The sequence below is a fragment of the Leptodactylus fuscus genome, unplaced genomic scaffold (assembly GCF_031893055.1).
Source record: "Leptodactylus fuscus isolate aLepFus1 unplaced genomic scaffold, aLepFus1.hap2 HAP2_SCAFFOLD_461, whole genome shotgun sequence".
Lineage (NCBI taxonomy): Eukaryota > Metazoa > Chordata > Amphibia > Anura > Leptodactylidae > Leptodactylus > Leptodactylus fuscus.
The window spans coordinates 67067-92494 of NW_027440487.1; the positions used below are offsets into that span (position 1 = coordinate 67067).

Genomic DNA, 25428 nt, shown 5'->3' on the forward strand with positions numbered 1-25428 from the left:
AAACATATAGAACCTGATATCTGAACCATAGGGAATAAGAGAAACATATAGAACCTTCTATCTGGATCATAGGGAATAGGAGAAACATATAGAACCTGATATCTGGGCCATAGAGAATAAGAGAAACATATAGAACCTGATATCTGGATCATAAGGAATAAGAGAAACATATAGAACCGGATATCTGGACCATAAGGAATAGGAGAAACATATAGAACCTGATATCTGGGCCATAGGGAATAAGAGACACATATAGAACCTGATATCTGGATCATAGGGAATAAGAGAAACATATAGAACCTGATATCTGGACCATAAGGAATAGGAGAAACATATAGAACCTGATATCTGGGCCATAGGGAATAAGAGACACATATAGAACCTTGTCACGGAGCAAAGGTATACGTCTTCCTCCGGATGGTCTTTTGAATCAACACGGACGCAAGAGGTCGGGAGACAACAGCAATTTATTGTAATCCACAAAGTTAGTAGCCGGCGGCGGTCACATCAACCGTAATAACAATAAGTCCACAGAAGTCACAATCCAATGATAACTTTGGTTCCTTGGTCCTGTAACTATATCCTGGCTCTCTGCAGAGCTGTGCACAGGCCGGCTAACACATACTAACTCCAAGCTACAACTATATACTAAACTGTTACTTCCTATATCTGTGGGTGGGAAGGGCTGAGTCACAGATCCTTCCCCCCTCACCTATACCAAGGAGAGCAGACTCCCTGTCTACTATGGACAATGCACCATCCAACATCTTCTTGGAGACACTGATCAGATTATCTCCACCCATTGTCCTCACTGGTCCTCACTAGTTAGAGGTATTTGCATACAATGTGCTAACACACTAGACCCTAATCAGCCAACTACACACTGATGTTTACAACAGGTTAGAGAATACATTCCACATGAAATATATATTACACATGGCCTATAGTATAGACTCTAACCATCCCGTGACAACCCCTCCCCCTCTCAAAACATGTGCATGACACAATTGGCCTACACAGGTAAATTGGGGAATGCACATCAGTCTCTATAGCTCATATGTCCTCCTGCCGGGATAACCCATCCGCGTTCTGGTGTTGGCTCCCTCGGCGGTACTGAATGGTAAAGTTGTAGAGTTGAAGGGCTGGCATCTGGCAAAAAATCCGGTCGATCCATGTTGGCGTCTCTCTGAGCTTGGCTTCGGGTCACTGCTCCCACAAAGTGGCACTGTAGATTTCCAACATCGTTGCCTAACAGAACATCGGCCGGCAGCCCGCTCATCACACCAATTGTGCATCGTTTTGGTCCATAACCATAGTCGAGTTCCACGGTAGCTTTAGGAATACGTTTCCGAGTACCTCCTGCCAACTCGATAGAAAGGCCAGGGCCCTCCTCTAGGGCCTCGGGTCGAACCACTCGGGGGTCCGCTACCGTTAGGAAAGCTCCCGAGTCCCGGAATCCAACAACTGTTCGGCCATCCAGTAGGACCTCCTGCAAGTGCTTCCGCTGAAGGTTTGCGGGATGTGTGGCGGAAGGCTGAATCCCATAGACCCCTGGAGGTGGAACAGATGGGTCATTCATGGAGTCATCTGGAAATGGGGCCAAACTTTCAGTCCTAGGGGTGGTTCCCAGGTAGTGAATAGGCCGGGATGCCACGGTGGCCCGTGCCCCCATGTTAACAGGGCAACTAGCTTGCAAATGTCCAGGCCGCCCGCACCCAAAACATCTGCGCTCTAGCATTCTTCCAGTAGGTCGTTGTCTAGGGACAGGGTTGTTCATAGCTGGAGGCCGATGGGCTGGGGCAGGGGTAGAGGGGGAATTGTAATCCTGAGGCCGGGCACGAAAGGTGGGTGGCTGGCTGAAGGGTGTCTGGCGGACTGTGGTAGTTTTCCGCTCCTCTGCAAACAACCTCTTCCACTGCGGCTTGATGGTCAGGCCCTCATCTGCAAGGGAAGCAGCTTGCTCCACTGTGGCTGGGTTCCGTTCCAGCACCCACTCACGGATCTCAGCGGGGCACTGGGAAAAGAACTGTTCCTTAAGTATGACTTGGAGGATCTTATCGACTGTGACAGCCTCCTCTCCTTCTAGCCAGCGCTTGCATGCTTGCTTCAACTTGTGGGCGAACATGTGGAAGGAGCTTCCCCCATTGTAAGACAAAGAGCGGAATTGAACTCGGTAGGTCTCTGGAGTGACGGCATAATACTTCTGCACCGCTCTTTTAATGGCCTCATAGTCCCGCTGATCACTAGGGTCCATGGCTCTGAGAGCTTCCGCAGCCCCATCTCGTAGGTGCCCCACCAGATACCGGACCCAATCCTTCTCTGGGACTTCCATCAGGTGGCACTGGTGTTCGAAGTCCTGAAAATATCCATCAACATCCCCAGCCGCTTCATCAAAGGTCTTGAAGTGTTTATGGGAGACATATGGTGGTTCTCTCACTGTTGGGCTGGGGGCCGACGTTTGATTATAATTCCGCGTAGTTATCTCAGCCATTCGCATTTCATGCGCCATTCTTTCCTTTTCATGCGCCATTCTCTGTTCCTCCTTCTCCGTTTCCTGAGCCCTCTGTAATGCTCTACTCCTTTGCTCTGCAGTTGCTCCTAGCCCCAGCACTGCCAACTCCTCCTCATACAAAACAACCCATCTGCTCTTTTGGGTCTGTACCTGCCACTCCCGTATCTCTCCAGTCTCCTGGGGGCAGCCCTCCTCATGGTCGCTTTGCAGGGTCATCTCCTCCAGTGCCTCGATCAGTTGATCTTTCGTTCTTCCCTGGTAACTCAGGTTTAGTTCCCGGGCCCTTACTTGTAGACGTGCCATAGTCCAGTTCCTGTATTCTGAGGTTGTGGCTCCATTAATCGCTGGGCTGCTGTAGTCCATCTCGCTGTCCGCTGTTGATCCCACTGCTGCCACCAGTTGTCACGGAGCAAAGGTATACGTCTTCCTCCGGATGGTCTTTTGAATCAACACGGACGCAAGAGGTCGGGAGACAACAGCAATTTATTGTAATCCACAAAGTTAGTAGCCGGCGGCGGTCACATCAACCGTAATAACAATAAGTCCACAGAAGTCACAATCCAATGATAACTTTGGTTCCTTGGTCCTGTAACTATATCCTGGCTCTCTGCAGAGCTGTGCACAGGCCGGCTAACACATACTAACTCCAAGCTACAACTATATACTAAACTGTTACTTCCTATATCTGTGGGTGGGAAGGGCTGAGTCACAGATCCTTCCCCCCTCACCTATACCAAGGAGAGCAGACTCCCTGTCTACTATGGACAATGCACCATCCAACATCTTCTTGGAGACACTGATCAGATTATCTCCACCCATTGTCCTCACTGGTCCTCACTAGTTAGAGGTATTTGCATACAATGTGCTAACACACTAGACCCTAATCAGCCAACTACACACTGATGTTTACAACAGGTTAGAGAATACATTCCACATGAAATATATATTACACATGGCCTATAGTATAGACTCTAACCATCCCGTGACAAACCTGATATCTGGATCATAGGGAATAAGAGAAACATATAGAACCTGATATCTGGATCATAAGGAATAAGAGAAACATATAGAACCTGATATCTGGATCATAGGGAATAAGAGAAACATATAGAACCTGATATCTGGACCATAAGGAATAGGAGAAACATATAGAACCTGATATCTGGGCCATAGGGAATAAGAGAAACATATAGAACCTGATATCTGGATCATAGGGAATAGGAGAAACATATAGAACCTGATATCTGGACCATAAGGAATAGGAGAAACATATAGAACCTGATATCTGGATCATAGGGAATAGGAGAAACATATAGAACCTGATATCTGGACCATAAGGAATAGGAGAAACATATAGAACCTGATATCTGGGCCATAGGGAATAAGAGATACATATAGAACCTGATATCTGGGCCATAGGGAATAAGAGAAACATATAGAACCTGATATCTGGACCATAGGGAATAAGAGAAACATATAGAACCTGATATCTGGATCATAGGGAATAGGAGAAACATATAGATCCTGATATCTGGATCATAGGGAATAGGAGAAACATATAGAACCTGATATCTGGGCCATAGGGAATAAGAGAAACATATAGAACCTGATATCTGGGCCATAGGGAATAGGAGAAACATATAGAACCTGATATCTGGACCATAGGGAATAAGAGAAACATATAGAACCTGATATCTGGACCATAGGGAATAAGAGAAACATATAGAACCTGATATCTGGATCATAGGGAATAGGAGAAACATATAGAACCTGATATCTGGGCCATAGGGAATAGGAGAAACATATAGAACCGGATATCTGGACCATAAGGAATAGGAGAAACATATAGAACCTGATATCTGGATCATAGGGAATAGGAGAAACATATAGAACCTGATATCTGGACCATAGGGAATAGGAGAAACATATAGAACCTGATATCTGAACCATAAGGAATAGGAGAAACATATAGAACCTGATATCTGGATCATAGGGAATAGGAGAAACATATAGAACCTGATATCTGGACCATAAGGAATAGGAGAAACATATAGAACCTGATATCTGGGCCATAGGGAATAAGAGAAACATATAGAACCGGATATCTGAACCATAGGGAATAAGAGAAACATATAGAACCTGATATCTGGACCATAAGGAATAAGAGAAACATATAGAACCTGATATCTGGGCCATAGGGAATAGGAGAAACATATAGAACCTGATATCTGGACCATAGGGAATAAGAGAAACATATAGAACCTGATATCTGGACCATAGGGAATAAGAGAAACATATAGAACCTGATATCTGGATCATAGGGAATAGGAGAAACATAGAACCTGATATCTGGACCATAAGGAATAGGAGAAACATATAGAACCTGATATCTGGACCATAAGGAATAGAAGAAACATATAGAACCAGATATCTGGACCATAAGGAATAGAAGAAACATATAGAACCTGATATCTGGATCATAGGGAATAGGAGAAACATATAGAACCTGATATCTGGGCCATAGGGAATAAGAGAAACATATAGAACCTGATATCTGGATCATAGGGAATAAGAGAAACATATAGAACCGGATATCTGGACCATAAGGAATAGGAGAAACATATAGAACCTGATATCTGGATCATAGGGAATAGGAGAAACATATAGAACCTGATATCTGGACCATAGGGAATAGGAGAAACATATACAACCTGATATCTGGACCATAAGGAATAGAAGAAACATATAGAACCTGATATCTGGACCATAAGGAATAGAAGAAACATATAGAACCTGATATCTGGGCCATAGGGAATAAGAGAAACATATAGAACCTGATATCTGGACCATAGGGAATAAGAGAAACACATAGAACCGGATATCTGGACCATAGGGAATAAGAGAAACATATAGAATCATTTATCTAAAGCCTGAAGCACAGAGAGGAACATATAGAGATCTATGTAGAGCCTGAGAGCGGATGGTATAGTGGCAGATATCTAAGTGTAGGATTATGGGGATCCTCCTTGGTGGTCTCCAGAGATGTTCTAGCTCTTGGTGATGAGTCTGTGACTTCTGCAGATCATTGCACCTTCTGTATATAGGAGTAGAGGACACTCTCCGGGGTCAGAGACCCCTCCCTCAGCTTCTCAGTCAGTTCCAGTAATGGCAGCTCCACGATGGTCCTGATGTCCACTTCGGGATTCTGGAAGAAGAGAGGACGGTCACTAACTACTACCAGAATCAGAGAGGATTGGACAGTCCAGTGTACACGGCCATAGTAAGTGAAGACAAGCAGCTGCCAGCTAGACATAGGGACGCTTATCTCTGAAGACATCACACTTTATATCTCCTCACCAGACCTCAATGTCAAGACATCTATACCTATTGTCCACTATAGACAATACAACCCTCTTCCTCCTCTTCTAGAAACATCGACACATTGATATACACTGTGAACCCAAGATGTGGCCATACTATATAGGTAATGATCAGCAGATAGAGCCATACTATATAGGTAATAATCAGCAGAGGGCGCCATACTATATAGGTAATGATCAGCAGACGGCGCCATACTATATAGGTAATAATCAGCAGACGGCGCCATACTATATAGGTAATGAACAGCAGAGGGCGCCATACTATATAGGTAATGATCAGCAGATGGCGCCATACTATATAGGTAATGATCAGCAGATGTGGCCATACTATATAGGTAATGATCAGCAGATGACGCCATACTATATAGGTAATGATCAGCAGATAGAGCCATACTATATAGGTAATGATCAGCAGATGTGGCCATACTATATAGGTAATGATCAGCAGAGGGCGCCATACTATATAGGTAATAATCAGCAGATGTGGCCATACTATATAGGTAATGATCAGCAGATGTGGCCATACTATATAGGTAATGATCAGCAGATGGGGCCATACTATATAGGTAATGATCAGCAGATGTGGCCATACTATATAGGTAATGATCAGCAGATGGGGCCATACTATATAGGTAATGATCAGAAGATGGCGCCATACTATATAGGTAATAATCAGCAGATGTGGCCATACTATATAGGTAATGATCAGCAGATGTGGCCATACTATATAGGTAATGATCAGCAGATGTGGCCATACTATATAGGTAATGATCAGCAGATGGGGCCATACTATATAGGTAATGATCAGCAGATGTGGCCATACTATATAGGTAATGATCAGCAGATATAGCCATACTATATAGGTAATGATCAGCAGATGTGGCCATACTATATAGGTAATGATCAGCAGAGGGCGCCATACTATATAGGTAATAATCAGCAGATGGTGCCATACTATATAGGTAATGATCAGCAGGGGGCGCCATACTATATAGGTAATGATCAGCAGATAGAGCCATACTATATAGGTAATGATCAGCAGGGGGCGCCATACTATATAGGTAATGATCAGCAGATAGAGCCATACTATATAGGTAATGATCAGCAGGGGGCGCCATACTATATAGGTAATGATCAGCAGATAGAGCCATACTATATAGGTAATGATCAGCAGAGGGCGCCATACTATATAGGTAATGATCAGCAGATAGAGCCATACTATATAGGTAATGATCAGCAGATGGAGCCATACTATATAGGTAATGATCAGCAGATAGAGCCATACTATATAGGTAATGATCAGCAGAGGGCGCCATACTATATAGGTAATGATCAGCAGATAGAGCCATACTATATAGGTAATGATCAGCAGAAGGCGCCATACTATATAGGTAATGATCAGCAGATGGAGCCATACTATATAGGTAATGATCAGCAGATAGAGCCATACTATATAGGTAATGATCAGCAGGGGGCGCCATACTATATAGGTAATGATCAGCAGATAGAGCCATACTATATAGGTAATGATCAGCAGGGGGCGCCATACTATATAGGTAATGATCAGCAGATAGAGCCATACTATATAGGTAATAATCAGCAGGGGGCGCCATACTATATAGGTAATGATCAGCAGATATAGCCATACTATATAGGTAATGATCAGCAGGGGGCGCCATACTATATAGGTAATGATCAGCAAAGGGCGCCATACTATATAGGTAATGACCAGCAGAGGGCGCCATACTATATAGGTAATGATCAGCAGATGGTGCCATACTATATAGGTAATGATCAGCAGATGGAGCCATACTATAAAGGTAATGATCAGCAGATGGCGCCATACTATATAGGTAATGATCAGCAGAGGGCGCCATACTATATAGGTAATGATCAGCAAAGGGCGCCATACTATATAGGTAATGATCAGCAGATAGAGCCATACTATATAGGTAATGATCAGCAGATAGAGCCATACTATATAGGTAATGATCAGCAGATAGAGCCATACTATATAGGTAATGATCAGCAGAGGGCGCCATACTATATAGGTAATGATCAGCAGATGGCGCCATACTATATAGGTAATGATCAGCAGAGGGCGCCATACTATATAGGTAATGATCAGCAGACGGCGCCATACTATATAGGTAATGATCAGCAGAGAGCGCCATACTATATAGGTAATGATCAGCAGAGGGCGCCATACTATATAGGTAATGATCAGAAGATATAGCCATACTATATAGGTAATGATCAGCAGATATAGCCATACTATATAGGTAATGATCAGCAGAGGGCGCCATACTATATAGGTAATGATCAGCAGATGGCGCCATACTATATAGGTAATGATCAGCAGATGGTGCCATACTATATAGGTAATGATCAGCAGATGGCGCCATACTATATAGGTAATGATCAGCAGATGTAGCCATACTATATAGGTAATGATCAGAAGATATAGCCATATTATATAGGTAATGATCAGCAGATGGGGCCATACTATATAGGTAATGATCAGCAGAGGGCGCCATACTATATAGGTAATGATCAGCAGAGGGCGCCATACTATATAGGTAATGATCAGCAGGGGGCGCCATACTATATAGGTAATGATCAGCAGAGGGCGCCATACTATATAGGTAATGATCAGCAGATGGTGCCATACTATATAGGTAATGATCAGCAGATGGCGCCATACTATATAGGTAATGATCAGCAGATGTAGCCATACTATATAGGTAATGATCAGAAGATATAGCCATACTATATAGGTAATGATCAGCAGAGGGCGCCATACTATATAGGTAATCATCAGCAGATAGCGCCATACTATATAGGTAATGATCAGCAGAGGGCGCCATACTATATAGGTAATGATCAGCAGAGGGCGCCATACTATATAGGTAATGACCAGCAGAGGGCGCCATACTATATAGGTAATGACCAGCAGAGGGCGCCATACTATATAGGTAATGATCAGCAGAGGGCGCCATACTATATAGGTAATGATCAGCAGAGGACGCCATACTATATAGGTAATGATCAGCATAGGGCGCCATACTATATAGGTAATGATCAGCAGAGGGCGCCATACTATATAGGTAATGATCAGCAGAGGACGCCTTACTATATAGGTAATGATCAGCAGATGGGGCCATACTATATAGGTAATGACCAGCAGAAGGTGCCATACTATATAGGTAATGATCAGCAGAGGGCGCCATATTCTATAGGTAATGATCAGCAGAGGGCGCCATACTATATAGGTAATGATCAGCAGAGGGCGCCATACTATATAGGTAATGATCAGCAGATGGGGCCATACTATATAGGTAATGATCAGCAGAGGGCGCCATACTATATAGGTAATGATCAGAAGATATAGCCATACTATATAGGTAATGATCAGCAGAGGGCGCCATACTATATAGGTAATGATCAGCAGATGGGGCCATACTATATAGGTAATGATCAGCAGAGGGCGTCATACTATATAGGTAATGATCAGAAGATATAGCCATACTATATAGGTAATGATCAGCAGAGGGCGCCATACTATATAGGTAATGATCAGCAGATGGCGCCATACTATATAGGTAATGATCAGCAGATGGCGCCATACTATATAGGTAATGATCAGAAGATGGCGCCATACTATATAGGTAATGATCAGCAGAGGGCGCCATACTATATAGGTAATGATCAGCAGATGGAGCCATACTATATAGGTAATGATCAGAAGATGGCGCCATACTATATAGGTAATGAACGGCAGAGGGCGCCATACTATATAGGTAATGATCAGCAGGGGGCGCCATACTATATATATGTAATGATCAGCAGAGGGCGCCATACTATATAGGTAATGATCAGCAGATGGAGCCATACTATATAGGTAATGAACAGAAGTTATAGCCATACTATATAGGTAATGATCAGCAGGGGACGCCATACTATATAGGTAATGACCAGCAGAGGGCGCCATACTATATAGGTAATGATCAGCAGATGGAGCCATACTATATAGGTAATGATCAGCAGATGGTGCCATACTATATAGGTAATGATCAGCAGAGGGCGCCATACTATATAGGTAATGATCAGCAGAGGGCGCCATACTATATAGGTAATGATCAGCAGATGGAGCCATACTATATAGGTAATGATCAGCAGATGGGGCCATACTATATAGGTAATGATCAGCAGATATAGCCATACTATATAGGTAATGATCAGCAGATGGGGCCATACTATATAGGTAATGATCAGCAGATGGGGCCATACTATATAGGTAATGATCAGCAGATGGAGCCATACTATATAGGTAATGATCAGCAGAGGGCGTCATATTATATAGGTAATGATCAGCAGATAACGCCATACTATATAGGTAATGATCAGCAGATGGGGCCATACTATATAGGTAATGATCAGCAGAGGGTGCCATACTATATAGGTAATGATCAGCAGATGGGGCCATACTATATAGGTAATGATCAGCAGATATAGCCATACTATATAGGTAATGATCAGCAGATGGGGCCATACTATATAGGTAATGATCAGCAGATGGGTCCATACTATATAGGTAATGATCAGCAGATGGGGCCATACTATATAGGTAATGATCAGCAGATGGGGCCATACTATATAGGTAATGATCAGCAGATGGGGCCATACTATATAGGTAATGATCAGCAGATGGGGCCATACTATATAGGTAATGATCAGCAGATGGGGCCATACTATATAGGTAATGATCAGCAGAGGGCGCCATACTATATAGGTAATGATCAGCAGATAGAGCCATACTATATAGGTAATGATCAGCAGATATAGCCATACTATATAGGTAATGATCAGAAGTTATAGCCATACTATATAGGTAATGATCAGCAGATATAGCCATACTATATAGTTAATGATCAGCAGAGGGCGCCATACTATATAGGTAATGATCAGCAGAGGGCGCCATACTATATAGGTAATCATCAGCAGATAGCGCCATACTATATAGGTAATGATCAGCAGAGGGCGCCATACTATATAGGTAATGATCAGCAGATGGCGCCATACTATATAGGTAATGATCAGCAGATGGGGCCATACTATATAGGTAATCATCAGCAGATGGGGCCATACTATATAGGTAATGATCAGCAGAGGGCGCCATACTATATAGGTAATGACCAGCAGAGGGCGCCATACTATATAGGTAATGATCAGCAGAGGACGCCATAGTATATAGGTAATGATCAGCAGAGGGCGCCATACTATATAGGTAATGATCAGCAGAGGGCGCCATACTATATAGGTAATGATCAGCAGAGGGCGCCATACTATATAGGTAATGATCAGCAGATGGGGCCATACTATATAGGTAATGACCAGCAGAAGGCGCCATACTATATAGGTAATGATCAGCAGAGGGCGCCATATTCTATAGGTAATGATCAGCAGAGGGCGCCATACTATATAGGTAATGATCAGCAGATGGAGCCATACTATATAGGTAATGATCAGCAGATAGAGCCATACTATATAGGTAATGATCAGCAGAGGGCGCCATACTATATAGGTAATGATCAGCAGATAGAGCCATACTATATAGGTAATGATCAGCAGAAGGCGCCATACTATATAGGTAATGATCAGCAGATGGAGCCATACTATATAGGTAATGATCAGCAGATAGAGCCATACTATATAGGTAATGATCAGCAGGGGGCGCCATACTATATAGGTAATGATCAGCAGATAGAGCCATACTATATAGGTAATGATCAGCAGGGGGCGCCATACTATATAGGTAATGATCAGCAGATAGAGCCATACTATATAGGTAATAATCAGCAGGGGGCGCCATACTATATAGGTAATGATCAGCAGATATAGCCATACTATATAGGTAATGATCAGCAGGGGGCGCCATACTATATAGGTAATGATCAGCAAAGGGCGCCATACTATATAGGTAATGACCAGCAGAGGGCGCCATACTATATAGGTAATGATCAGCAGATGGTGCCATACTATATAGGTAATGATCAGCAGATGGAGCCATACTATAAAGGTAATGATCAGCAGATGGCGCCATACTATATAGGTAATGATCAGCAGAGGGCGCCATACTATATAGGTAATGATCAGCAAAGGGCGCCATACTATATAGGTAATGATCAGCAGATAGAGCCATACTATATAGGTAATGATCAGCAGATAGAGCCATACTATATAGGTAATGATCAGCAGATAGAGCCATACTATATAGGTAATGATCAGCAGAGGGCGCCATACTATATAGGTAATGATCAGCAGATGGCGCCATACTATATAGGTAATGATCAGCAGAGGGCGCCATACTATATAGGTAATGATCAGCAGACGGCGCCATACTATATAGGTAATGATCAGCAGAGAGCGCCATACTATATAGGTAATGATCAGCAGAGGGCGCCATACTATATAGGTAATGATCAGAAGATATAGCCATACTATATAGGTAATGATCAGCAGATATAGCCATACTATATAGGTAATGATCAGCAGAGGGCGCCATACTATATAGGTAATGATCAGCAGATGGCGCCATACTATATAGGTAATGATCAGCAGATGGTGCCATACTATATAGGTAATGATCAGCAGATGGCGCCATACTATATAGGTAATGATCAGCAGATGTAGCCATACTATATAGGTAATGATCAGAAGATATAGCCATATTATATAGGTAATGATCAGCAGATGGGGCCATACTATATAGGTAATGATCAGCAGAGGGCGCCATACTATATAGGTAATGATCAGCAGAGGGCGCCATACTATATAGGTAATGATCAGCAGGGGGCGCCATACTATATAGGTAATGATCAGCAGAGGGCGCCATACTATATAGGTAATGATCAGCAGATGGTGCCATACTATATAGGTAATGATCAGCAGATGGCGCCATACTATATAGGTAATGATCAGCAGATGTAGCCATACTATATAGGTAATGATCAGAAGATATAGCCATACTATATAGGTAATGATCAGCAGAGGGCGCCATACTATATAGGTAATCATCAGCAGATAGCGCCATACTATATAGGTAATGATCAGCAGAGGGCGCCATACTATATAGGTAATGATCAGCAGAGGGCGCCATACTATATAGGTAATGACCAGCAGAGGGCGCCATACTATATAGGTAATGACCAGCAGAGGGCGCCATACTATATAGGTAATGATCAGCAGAGGGCGCCATACTATATAGGTAATGATCAGCAGAGGACGCCATACTATATAGGTAATGATCAGCATAGGGCGCCATACTATATAGGTAATGATCAGCAGAGGGCGCCATACTATATAGGTAATGATCAGCAGAGGACGCCTTACTATATAGGTAATGATCAGCAGATGGGGCCATACTATATAGGTAATGACCAGCAGAAGGTGCCATACTATATAGGTAATGATCAGCAGAGGGCGCCATATTCTATAGGTAATGATCAGCAGAGGGCGCCATACTATATAGGTAATGATCAGCAGAGGGCGCCATACTATATAGGTAATGATCAGCAGATGGGGCCATACTATATAGGTAATGATCAGCAGAGGGCGCCATACTATATAGGTAATGATCAGAAGATATAGCCATACTATATAGGTAATGATCAGCAGAGGGCGCCATACTATATAGGTAATGATCAGCAGATGGGGCCATACTATATAGGTAATGATCAGCAGAGGGCGTCATACTATATAGGTAATGATCAGAAGATATAGCCATACTATATAGGTAATGATCAGCAGAGGGCGCCATACTATATAGGTAATGATCAGCAGATGGCGCCATACTATATAGGTAATGATCAGCAGATGGCGCCATACTATATAGGTAATGATCAGAAGATGGCGCCATACTATATAGGTAATGATCAGCAGAGGGCGCCATACTATATAGGTAATGATCAGCAGATGGAGCCATACTATATAGGTAATGATCAGAAGATGGCGCCATACTATATAGGTAATGAACGGCAGAGGGCGCCATACTATATAGGTAATGATCAGCAGGGGGCGCCATACTATATATATGTAATGATCAGCAGAGGGCGCCATACTATATAGGTAATGATCAGCAGATGGAGCCATACTATATAGGTAATGAACAGAAGTTATAGCCATACTATATAGGTAATGATCAGCAGGGGACGCCATACTATATAGGTAATGACCAGCAGAGGGCGCCATACTATATAGGTAATGATCAGCAGATGGAGCCATACTATATAGGTAATGATCAGCAGATGGTGCCATACTATATAGGTAATGATCAGCAGAGGGCGCCATACTATATAGGTAATGATCAGCAGAGGGCGCCATACTATATAGGTAATGATCAGCAGATGGAGCCATACTATATAGGTAATGATCAGCAGATGGGGCCATACTATATAGGTAATGATCAGCAGATATAGCCATACTATATAGGTAATGATCAGCAGATGGGGCCATACTATATAGGTAATGATCAGCAGATGGGGCCATACTATATAGGTAATGATCAGCAGATGGAGCCATACTATATAGGTAATGATCAGCAGAGGGCGTCATATTATATAGGTAATGATCAGCAGATAACGCCATACTATATAGGTAATGATCAGCAGATGGGGCCATACTATATAGGTAATGATCAGCAGAGGGTGCCATACTATATAGGTAATGATCAGCAGATGGGGCCATACTATATAGGTAATGATCAGCAGATATAGCCATACTATATAGGTAATGATCAGCAGATGGGGCCATACTATATAGGTAATGATCAGCAGATGGGTCCATACTATATAGGTAATGATCAGCAGATGGGGCCATACTATATAGGTAATGATCAGCAGATGGGGCCATACTATATAGGTAATGATCAGCAGATGGGGCCATACTATATAGGTAATGATCAGCAGATGGGGCCATACTATATAGGTAATGATCAGCAGATGGGGCCATACTATATAGGTAATGATCAGCAGAGGGCGCCATACTATATAGGTAATGATCAGCAGATAGAGCCATACTATATAGGTAATGATCAGCAGATATAGCCATACTATATAGGTAATGATCAGAAGTTATAGCCATACTATATAGGTAATGATCAGCAGATATAGCCATACTATATAGTTAATGATCAGCAGAGGGCGCCATACTATATAGGTAATGATCAGCAGAGGGCGCCATACTATATAGGTAATCATCAGCAGATAGCGCCATACTATATAGGTAATGATCAGCAGAGGGCGCCATACTATATAGGTAATGATCAGCAGATGGCGCCATACTATATAGGTAATGATCAGCAGATGGGGCCATACTATATAGGTAATCATCAGCAGATGGGGCCATACTATATAGGTAATGATCAGCAGAGGGCGCCATACTATATAGGTAATGACCAGCAGAGGGCGCCATACTATATAGGTAATGATCAGCAGAGGACGCCATAGTATATAGGTAATGATCAGCAGAGGGCGCCATACTATATAGGTAATGATCAGCAGAGGGCGCCATACTATATAGGTAATGATCAGCAGAGGGCGCCATACTATATAGGTAATGATCAGCAGATGGGGCCATACTATATAGGTAATGACCAGCAGAAGGCGCCATACTATATAGGTAATGATCAGCAGAGGGCGCCATATTCTATAGGTAATGATCAGCAGAGGGCGCCATACTATATAGGTAATGATCAGCAGAGGACGCCATACTATATAGGTAATGATCAGCAGATGGGGCCATACTATATAGGAAATGATCAGCAGAGGGCGCCATACTATATAGGTAATGATCAGAAGATATAGCCATACTATATAGGTAATGATCAGCAGAGGGCGCCATACTATATAGGTAATGATCAGCAGATGGCGCCATACTATATAGGTAATGATCAGAAGATGGCGCCATACTATATAGGTAATGATCAGCAGAGGGCGCCATACTATATAGGTAATGATCAGCAGAGGACGCCATACTATATAGCTAATGATCAGCAGATGGAGCCATACTATATAGGTAATGATCAGAAGATGGTGTCATACTATATAGGTAATGAACGGCAGAGGGCGCCATACTATATAGGTAATGATCAGCAGGGGGCGCCATACTATATATATGTAATGATCAGCAGAGGGCGCCATACTATATAGGTAATGATCAGCAGATGGAGCCATACTATATAGGTAATGATCAGAAGTTATAGCCATACTATATAGGTAATGATCAGCAGGGGACGCCATACTATATAGGTAATGATCAGCAGATGGCGCCATACTATATAGGTAATGACCAGCAGAGGGCACCATACTATATAGGTAATGATCAGCAGATGTGGCCATACTATATAGGTAATGATCAGCAGATGGAGCCATACTATATAGGTAATGATCAGCAGATAGAGCCATACTATATAGGTAATGATCAGCAGATGGGGCCATACTATATAGGTAATGATCAGCAGAGGGCGCCATACTATATAGGTAATGATCAGCAGATGGCGCCATACTATATAGGTAATGATCAGCAGAGGGAGCCATACTATATAGGTAATGATCAGCAGAGGGCGCCATACTATATAGGTAATGATCAGCAGATGGCGCCATACTATATAGGTAATGATCAGCAGATGGCGCCATATTATATAGGTAATGATCAGCAGATAACGCCATACTATATAGGTAATGATCAGCAGATGGGGCCATACTATATAAGTAATGATCAGCAGGGGGCGCCATACTATATAGGTAATGATCAGCAGATAACGCCATACTATATAGGTAATGATCAGCAGATGGGGCCATACTATATAGGTAATGATCAGCAGAGGGTGCCATACTATATAGGTAATGATCAGCAGATGGTGCCATACTATATAGGTAATGATCAGCAGATATAGCCATACTATATAGGTAATGATCAGCAGATGGGGCCATACTATATAGGTAATGATCAGCAGAGGGCGCCATACTATATAGGTAATGATCAGCAGATAGAGCCATACTATATAGGTAATGATCAGCAGATATAGCCATACTATATAGGTAATGATCAGAAGTTATAGCCATACTATATAGGTAATGATCAGCAGATATAGCCATACTATATAGTTAATGATCAGCAGAGGGCGCCATACTATATAGGTAATGATCAGCAGATAGAGCCATACTATATAGGTAATGATCAGCAGATAGAGCCATACTATATAGGTAATGATCAGCAGATAGAGCCATACTATATAGGTAATGATCAGCAGATGGGGCCATACTATATAGGTAATGATCAGCAGAGAGCGCCATACTATATAGGTAATGATCAGCAGAGGGCGCCATACTATATAGGTAATGATCAGCAGATGGCGCCATACTATATAGGTTATGATCAGCAGAGGGCGCCATACTATATAGGTAATGATCAGCAGGGGGCGCCATACTATATATATGTAATGATCAGCAGAGGGCGCCATACTATATAGGTAATGATCAGCAGATGGAGCCATACTATATAGGTAATGATCAGCAGATGGCGCCATACTATATAGGTAATGATCAGCAGAGGGCGCCATACTATATAGGTAATGATCAGCAGATAGAGCCATACTATATAGGTAATGATCAGCAGAGGGCGCCATACTATATAGGTAATGATCAGCAGATAGAGCCATACTATATAGATAATGATCAGCAGGGGGCGCCATACTATAAAGGTAATGATCAGCAGATGGCGCCATACTATATAGGTAATGATCAGCAGAGGGCGCCATACTATATAGGTAATGATCAGCAGATGGGGCCATACTATATAGGTAATGACCAGCAGAGGGCGCCATACTATATAGGTAATGACCAGCAGATGGGGCCATAATATATAGGTAATGATCAGCAGAGGGCGCCATACTATATAGGTAATGATCAGCAGATGGAGCCATACTATATAGGTAATGACCAGCAGAGGGCGCCATACTATATAGGTAATGATCAGCAGATGGAGCCATACTATATAGGTAATGACCAGCAGAGGACGCCATACTATATAGGTAATGATCAGCAGAGGGCGCCATACTATATAGGTAATGATCAGCAGAGGGCGCCATACTATATAGGTAATGACCAGCAGAGGGCGCCATACTATATAGGTAATGATCAGCAGATGGAGCCATACTATATAGGTAATGACCAGCAGAGGGCGCCATACTATATAGGTAATGATCAGCAGATGGAGCCATACTATATAGGTAATGACCAGCAGAGGACGCCATACTATATAGGTAATGATCAGCAGAGGGCGCCATACTATATAGGTAATGATCAGCAGAGGGCGCCATACTATATAGGTAATGACCAGCAGAGGGCGCCATACTATATAGGTAATGACCAGCAGAAGGCGCCATACTATATAGGTAATGATCAGCAGAGGGCGCCATATTCTATAGGTAATGATCAGCAGATGGCGCCATACTATATAGGTAATGATCAGCAGATGGCGCCATACTATATAGGTAATGATCAGCAGATGGCGCCATACTATATAGGTAATGATCAGCAGATGGCGCCATACTATATAGGTAATGATCAGCAGATAGAGCCATACTATATAGGTAATGATCAGCAGGGGGCGCCATACTATATAGGTAATGATCAGCAGAGGGCGCCATACTATATAGGTAATGATCAGCAGATGGCGCCATACTATATAGGTAATGATCAGCAGATAGAGCCATACTATATAGGTAATGATCAGCAGGGGGCACCATACTATATAGGTAATGATCAGCAGAGGGCGCCATACTATATAGGTAATGATCAGCAGAGGGCGCCATACTATATAGGTAATGATCAGCAGATGGCGCCATACTATATAGGTAATGATCAGCAGATGGCGCCATACTATATAGGTAATGATCAGCAGAGGGCGCCATACTATATAGGTAATGATCAGCAGATGGCGCCATACTATATAGGTAATGATCAGCAGGGGGCGCCATACTATATAGGTAATGATCAGCAGATGGCGCCATACTATATAGGTAATGATCAGCAGATGGCGCCATACTATATAGGTAATGATCAGCAGGGGGCGCCATACTATATAGGTAATGATCAGCAGAGGGCGCCATACTATATAGGTAATGATCAGCAGATGGCGCCATACTATATAGGTAATGATCAGCAGGGGGCGCCATACTATATAGGTAATGATCAGCAGAGGGTGCCATACTATATAGGTAATGATCAGCAGATGGGGCCATACTATATAGGTAATGATCAGCAGATGGCGCCATACTATATAGGTAATGATCAGCAGATGGCGCCATACTATATAGGTAATGATCAGCAGAGGGTGCCATACTATATAGGTAATGATCAGCAGATGGGGCCATACTATATAGGTAATGATCAGCAGGGGGCGCCATACTATATAGGTAATGATCAGCAGATGGCGCCATACTATATAGGTAATGATCAGCAGATGGCGCCATACTATATAGGTAATGATCAGCAGAGGGCGCCATACTATATAGGTAATGATCAGCAGAGGGCGCCATACTATATAGGTAATGATCAGCAGATGACGCCATACTATATATGTAATGATCAGCAGATGGCGCCATACTATATAGGTAATGATCAGCAGATGGGGCCATACTATATAGGTAATGATCAGCAGAGGGCGCCATACTATATAGGTAATGATCAGCAGATGGCGCCATACTATATATGTAATGATCAGCAGATGGCGCCATACTATATAGGTAATGATCAGCAGATGGCGCCATACTATATAGGTAATGATCAGCAGAGGGCGCCATACTATATAGGTAATGATCAGCAGAGGGCGCCATACTATATAGGTAATGATCAGCAGATAGAGCCATACTATATAGGTAATGATCAGCAGGGGGCGCCATACTATATAGGTAATGATCAGCAGAGGGCGCCATACTATATAGGTAATGATCAGCAGATGGCGCCATACTATATATGTAATGATCAGCAGATGGCGCCATACTATATAGGTAATGATCAGCAGATGGCGCCATACTATATAGGTAATGAACAGCAGATAGCGCCATACTATATAGGTAATGATCAGCAGATAGAGCCATACTATATAGGTAATGATCAGCAGATGGCGCCATACTATATAGGTAATAATCAGCAGATAGAGCCATACTATATAGGTAATGATCAGCAGGGGGGCGCCATACTATATAGGTAATGATCAGCAGAGGGCGCCATACTATATAGGTAATGATCAGCAGATGGCGCCATACTATATAGGTAATGATCAGCAGATGGGGCCATACTATATAGGTAATGATCAGCAGATGGAGCCATACTATATAGGTAATGATCAGCAGATGGCGCCATACTATATATGTAATGATCAGCAGAGGGCGCCATACTATATAGGTAATGATCAGCAGATGGCGCCATACTATATAGGTAATGATCAGCAGATGGGGCCATACTATATAGGTAATGATCAGCAGATGGCGCCATACTATATAGGTAATGATCAGCAGAGGGCGCCATACTATATAGGTAATGATCAGCAGATGGAGCCATACTATATAGGTAATGATCAGAAGATGGCGCCATACTATATCGTTAATGATCAGCAGAGGGCGCCATACTATATAGGTAATGATCAGCAGAGGGCGCCATACTATATAGGTAATGATTAGCAGATAGAGCCATACTATATAGGTAATGATCAGCAGATAGAGCCATACTATATAGGTAATGATCAGCAGATGGCGCCATACTATATAGGTAATGATCAGCAGAGGGCGCCATACTATATAGGTAATGATCAGCAGATGGGGCCATACTATATAGGTAATGATCAGCAGGGGGCGCCATACTATATAGGTAATGATCAGCAGATGGCGCCATACTATATAGGTAATGATCAGCAGAGGGCGCCATACTATATAGGTAATGATCAGCAGATATAGCCATACTATATAGGTAATGATCAGCAGAGGGTGCCATACTATATAGGTAATCATCAGCAGAGGGCGCCATACTATATAGGTAATGATCAGCAGAGGGCGCCATACTATATAGGTAATCATCAGCAGATAGCGCCATACTATATAGGTAATGATCAGCAGAGGGCGCCATACTATATAGGTAATGATCAGCAGATGTGGCCATACTATATAGGTAATCATCAGCAGATATAGCCATACTATATAGGTAATGATCAGAAGTTATAGCCATACTATATAGGTAATGATCAGCAGATGGGGCCATACTATATAGGTAATGATCAGCAGAGGGCGCCATACTATATAGGTAATGATCAGCAGATGGGGCCATACTATATAGGTAATGATCAGCAGATGGCGCCATACTATATAGGTAATGATCAGCAGAGGGCGCCATACTATATAGGTAATGACCAGCAGAGGGCGCCATACTATATAGGTAATGATCAGCAGATGGAGCCATACTATATAGGTAATGACCAGCAGAGGACGCCATACTATATAGGTAATGATCAGCAGAGGGCGCCATACTATATAGGTAATGATCAGCAGAGGGCGCCATACTATATAGGTAATGACCAGCAGAGGGCGCCATACTATATAGGTAATGATCAGCAGAGGGCGCCATACTATATAGGTAATGATCAGCAGAGGGCGCCATACTATATAGGTAATGACCAGCAGAGGGCGCCATACTATATAGGTAATGATCAGCAGATGGCGCCATACTATATAGGTAATGATCAGCAGAGGACGCCATACTATATAGGTAATGACCAGCAGAGGGCGCCATACTATATAGGTAATGATCAGAAGATGGCGCCATACTATATAGGTAATGATCAGAAGATGGTGCCATGCTATATAGGTAATGATCAGCAGATGGGGCCATACTATATAGGTAATGATCAGCAGATGGCGCCATACTATATAGGTAATGATCAGCAGAGGGCGCCATACTATATAGGTAATGATCAGCAGATGGCGCCATACTATATAGGTAATGATCAGCAGATGGGGCCATACTATATAGGTAATGATCAGCAGATGACGCCATACTATATAGGTAATGATCAGCAGATGGCGCCATACTATATAGGTAATGATCAGCAGATGGCGCCATACTATATAGGTAATGATCAGCAGATGGCGCCATACTATATAGGTAATGATCAGCAGATAGAGCCATACTATATAGGTAATGATCAGCAGGGGGCGCCATACTATATAGGTAATGATCAGCAGAGGGCGCCATACTATATAGGTAATGATCAGCATATGGCGCCATACTATATAGGTAATGATCAGCAGATAGAGCCATACTATATAGGTAATGATCAGCAGGGGGCGCCATACTATATAGGTAATGATCAGCAGAGGGCGCCATACTATATAGGTAATCATCAGCAGATGGGGCCATACTATATAGGTAATGATCAGCAGATGGCGCCATACTATATAGGTAATGATCAGCAGAGGGTGCCATACTATATAGGTAATGATCAGCAGATGGCGCCATACTATATAGGTAATGATCAGCAGGGGGCGCCATACTATATAGGTAATGATCAGCAGATGGCGCCATACTATATAGGTAATGATCAGCAGATGGCGCCATACTATATAGGTAATGATCAGCAGAGGGCGCCATACTATATAGGTAATGATCAGCAGATAGAGCCATACTATATAGGTAATTATCAGCAGGGGGCGCCATACTATATAGGTAATGATCAGCAGAGGGCGCCATACTATATAGGTAATGATCAGCAGATGGCGCCATACTATATATGTAATGATCAGCAGATGGCGCCATACTATATAGGTAATGATCAGCAGATAGAGCCATACTATATAGGTAATCATCAGCAGATGGCGCCATACTATATAGGTAATGATCAGCAGAGGGCGCCATACTATATAGGTAATAATCAGCAGATAGAGCCATACTATATAGGTAATGATCAGCAGGGGGCGCCATACTATATAGGTAATGATCAGCAGAGGGCGCCATACTATATAGGTAATGATCAGCAGATGGCGCCATACTATATAGGTAATGATCAGCAGATGGGGCCATACTATATAGGTAATGATCAGCAGGGGGCGCCATACTATATAGGTAATGATCAGCAGATAGAGCCATACTATATAGGTAATGATCAGCAGGGGGCGCCATACTATATAGGTAATGATCAGCAGAGGGCGCCATACTATATAGGTAATGATCAGCAGAGGGCGCCATACTATATAGGTAATGATCAGCAGATGGCGCCATACTATATAGGTAATGATCAGCAGATAGAGCCATACTATATAGGTAATGATCAGCAGATGGCGCCATACTATATAGGTAATGATCAGCAGAGGGCGCCATACTATATAGGTAATGATCAGCAGATGGCGCCATACTATATAGGTAATGATCAGCAGAGGGCGCCATACTATATAGGTAATGATCAGCAGAGGGCGCCATACTATATAGGTAATGATCAGCAGATGGCGCCATACTATATAGGTAATGATCAGCAGATGGCGCCATACTATATAGGTAATGATCAGCAGAGGGCGCCATACTATATAGGTAATGATCAGCAGAGGGCGCCATACTATATAGGTAATGATCAGCAGATAGAGCCATACTATATAGGTAATGATCAGCAGAGGGCGCCATACTATATAGGTAATGATCAGCAGATGGCGCCATACTATATAGGTAATGATCAGCAGATGGGGCCATACTATATAGGTAATGATCAGCAGGGGGGCGCCATACTATATAGGTAATGATCAGCAGATAGAGCCATACTATATAGGTAATGATCAGCAGGGGGCGCCATACTATATAGGTAATAATCAGCAGATAGAGCCATACTATATAGGTAATGATCAGCAGATGTAGCCATACTATATAGGTAATGATCAGAAGATATAGCCATATTATATAGGTAATGATCAGCAGATGGGGCCATACTATATAGGTAATGATCAGCAGATAGCGCCATACTATATAGGTAATGATCAGCAGAGGGCGCCATACTATGTAACCATATAATGTGTATATTACATACAGTATATAGATGATATAATGACCTGTATATAGAAGGTTCCAGCCTGCTCCTCATCACTCGCACACTCTCCTCTCTCCTCTTTCTCTCCTTATCAATTTTCTTGTGGATTTGTCGTCTCTTCCTCCATCTCAAGCTAAAATAAGACGCAGCCAAGACGCAGCTGATTGTGGCCAAGAGCTGACACTTCAGTCCCGGCTGTGCGAGGCCGTCCAGCACCCACCGCTGCATTGTGTACAGAGGACTGGCAGCGGGGGAGGAGGAGGCGGCTACTTATATACTGAAGACATCTGGCTGAGGGCAACAACACAGACGCCTCCTCTCATTGCACACAACAGCACGCAGCCTGCAGCAGCTTAGAATGTGACTAGAGGAGAATATTCCCTGCAGCATGGGAGGTAACTAGAGCAGAGCATATGGTGCAACAGCAAAATCTCACCTGCAGCATAAGCAGCTGTTACATAAGGGAGAGGTGAAAGCAGCAGGGGGAGGTCGGGAGCCCCAGGGCCGGGGTAGCCCTCCGTCCTGACAGCAGCCGACCTGCTCAGAAGGCAGGGGTGCGGAGGGGTGCGGGGGTCACGGTGGTCGGAGCAGTCACTGCAGAGTGTTGAGGGTATAATCACCTTCTCGGCGGTGTGGCAGATTTTTGTTAAGCCGCAGGGGGAGGTGATTTTACCTCCAACACTCCGCACTAAGTGACTGCTCCCGCCACCCGCCGCCGCCGCCAGGTGTATCCAGAGATGGCGCACATGAGTGCAATACAGTTGTGAAGCAGAAGCGGACAGACCCGCTTCCCACGTGCCCCCTGCGTGCTCCGGCCCCAGGAGCGATCACTCACATCGCGCCTGTACATACCTGAACAGGACAAGAAAGGGGGCACTATAGGCGCTTCATCCAGGTTGTCACCGGGCGTACCCACCAACCATCAAAACCAAGGTTACCGGTAAGGATGGGGGCGTGGGAATGCTGCTGGAGAACAAGGTGGCGGTGAAGCCACAGCGCATCCCGTGCCTATTCCTCAGGGGCAGCAAGCATTGCGTTTCTCCTCAGTCCCCGGCTTGCTGGCCACATTAAGTAGGCTGCAGGGCACAAACCTAACTAGGCCCGAGCACCAGGAACATGTGTTACAATGGCTGGCGGACAATGCTTCCACCAGCCAGTCAGCCTCAACTCCTCCTCCTACACAACATTCTGCTCCTCCTTCCTCCCAACATGCCCAATCTTCCCAGCAGAGTAACCCCGACTTTCCCTGCTCCCAGGAGCTGTTCTCTGGTCCTTTAACTGTCCCTATCCCTGTCCCTCCATTTCCCCGGAGCTACCAGATGACCTTCTGTGTCCAGATGCCCAAGCACTGGAGTCTCCTCCATCTCCTGTTGATTTTGTGGTGGTTGACCAGCAACCCACCCTCAGTGACGA

General features: G+C 43.4%; 1 protein-coding gene across 1 annotated transcript in view; it reads right to left on the bottom strand.

Moving 5' to 3' along the window:
- Window positions 1-24247, bottom strand: part of LOC142188429 (fatty-acid amide hydrolase 1-like) — a 69583-nt gene extending 45336 nt beyond the window's left edge. Inside the window, exons 1-2 of the mRNA XM_075261838.1 lie at window positions 24059-24247; window positions 5604-5739 (exon numbers count right to left, since the gene is read on the bottom strand). Of these exons, the coding sequence (XP_075117939.1) occupies window positions 5604-5739; window positions 24059-24243 (321 nt within the window). The 5' untranslated portion in view covers window positions 24244-24247. The remainder of the gene's footprint in view (window positions 1-5603; window positions 5740-24058) is intronic.
- Between the last annotated feature and the right edge of the window lie 1181 nt (window positions 24248-25428).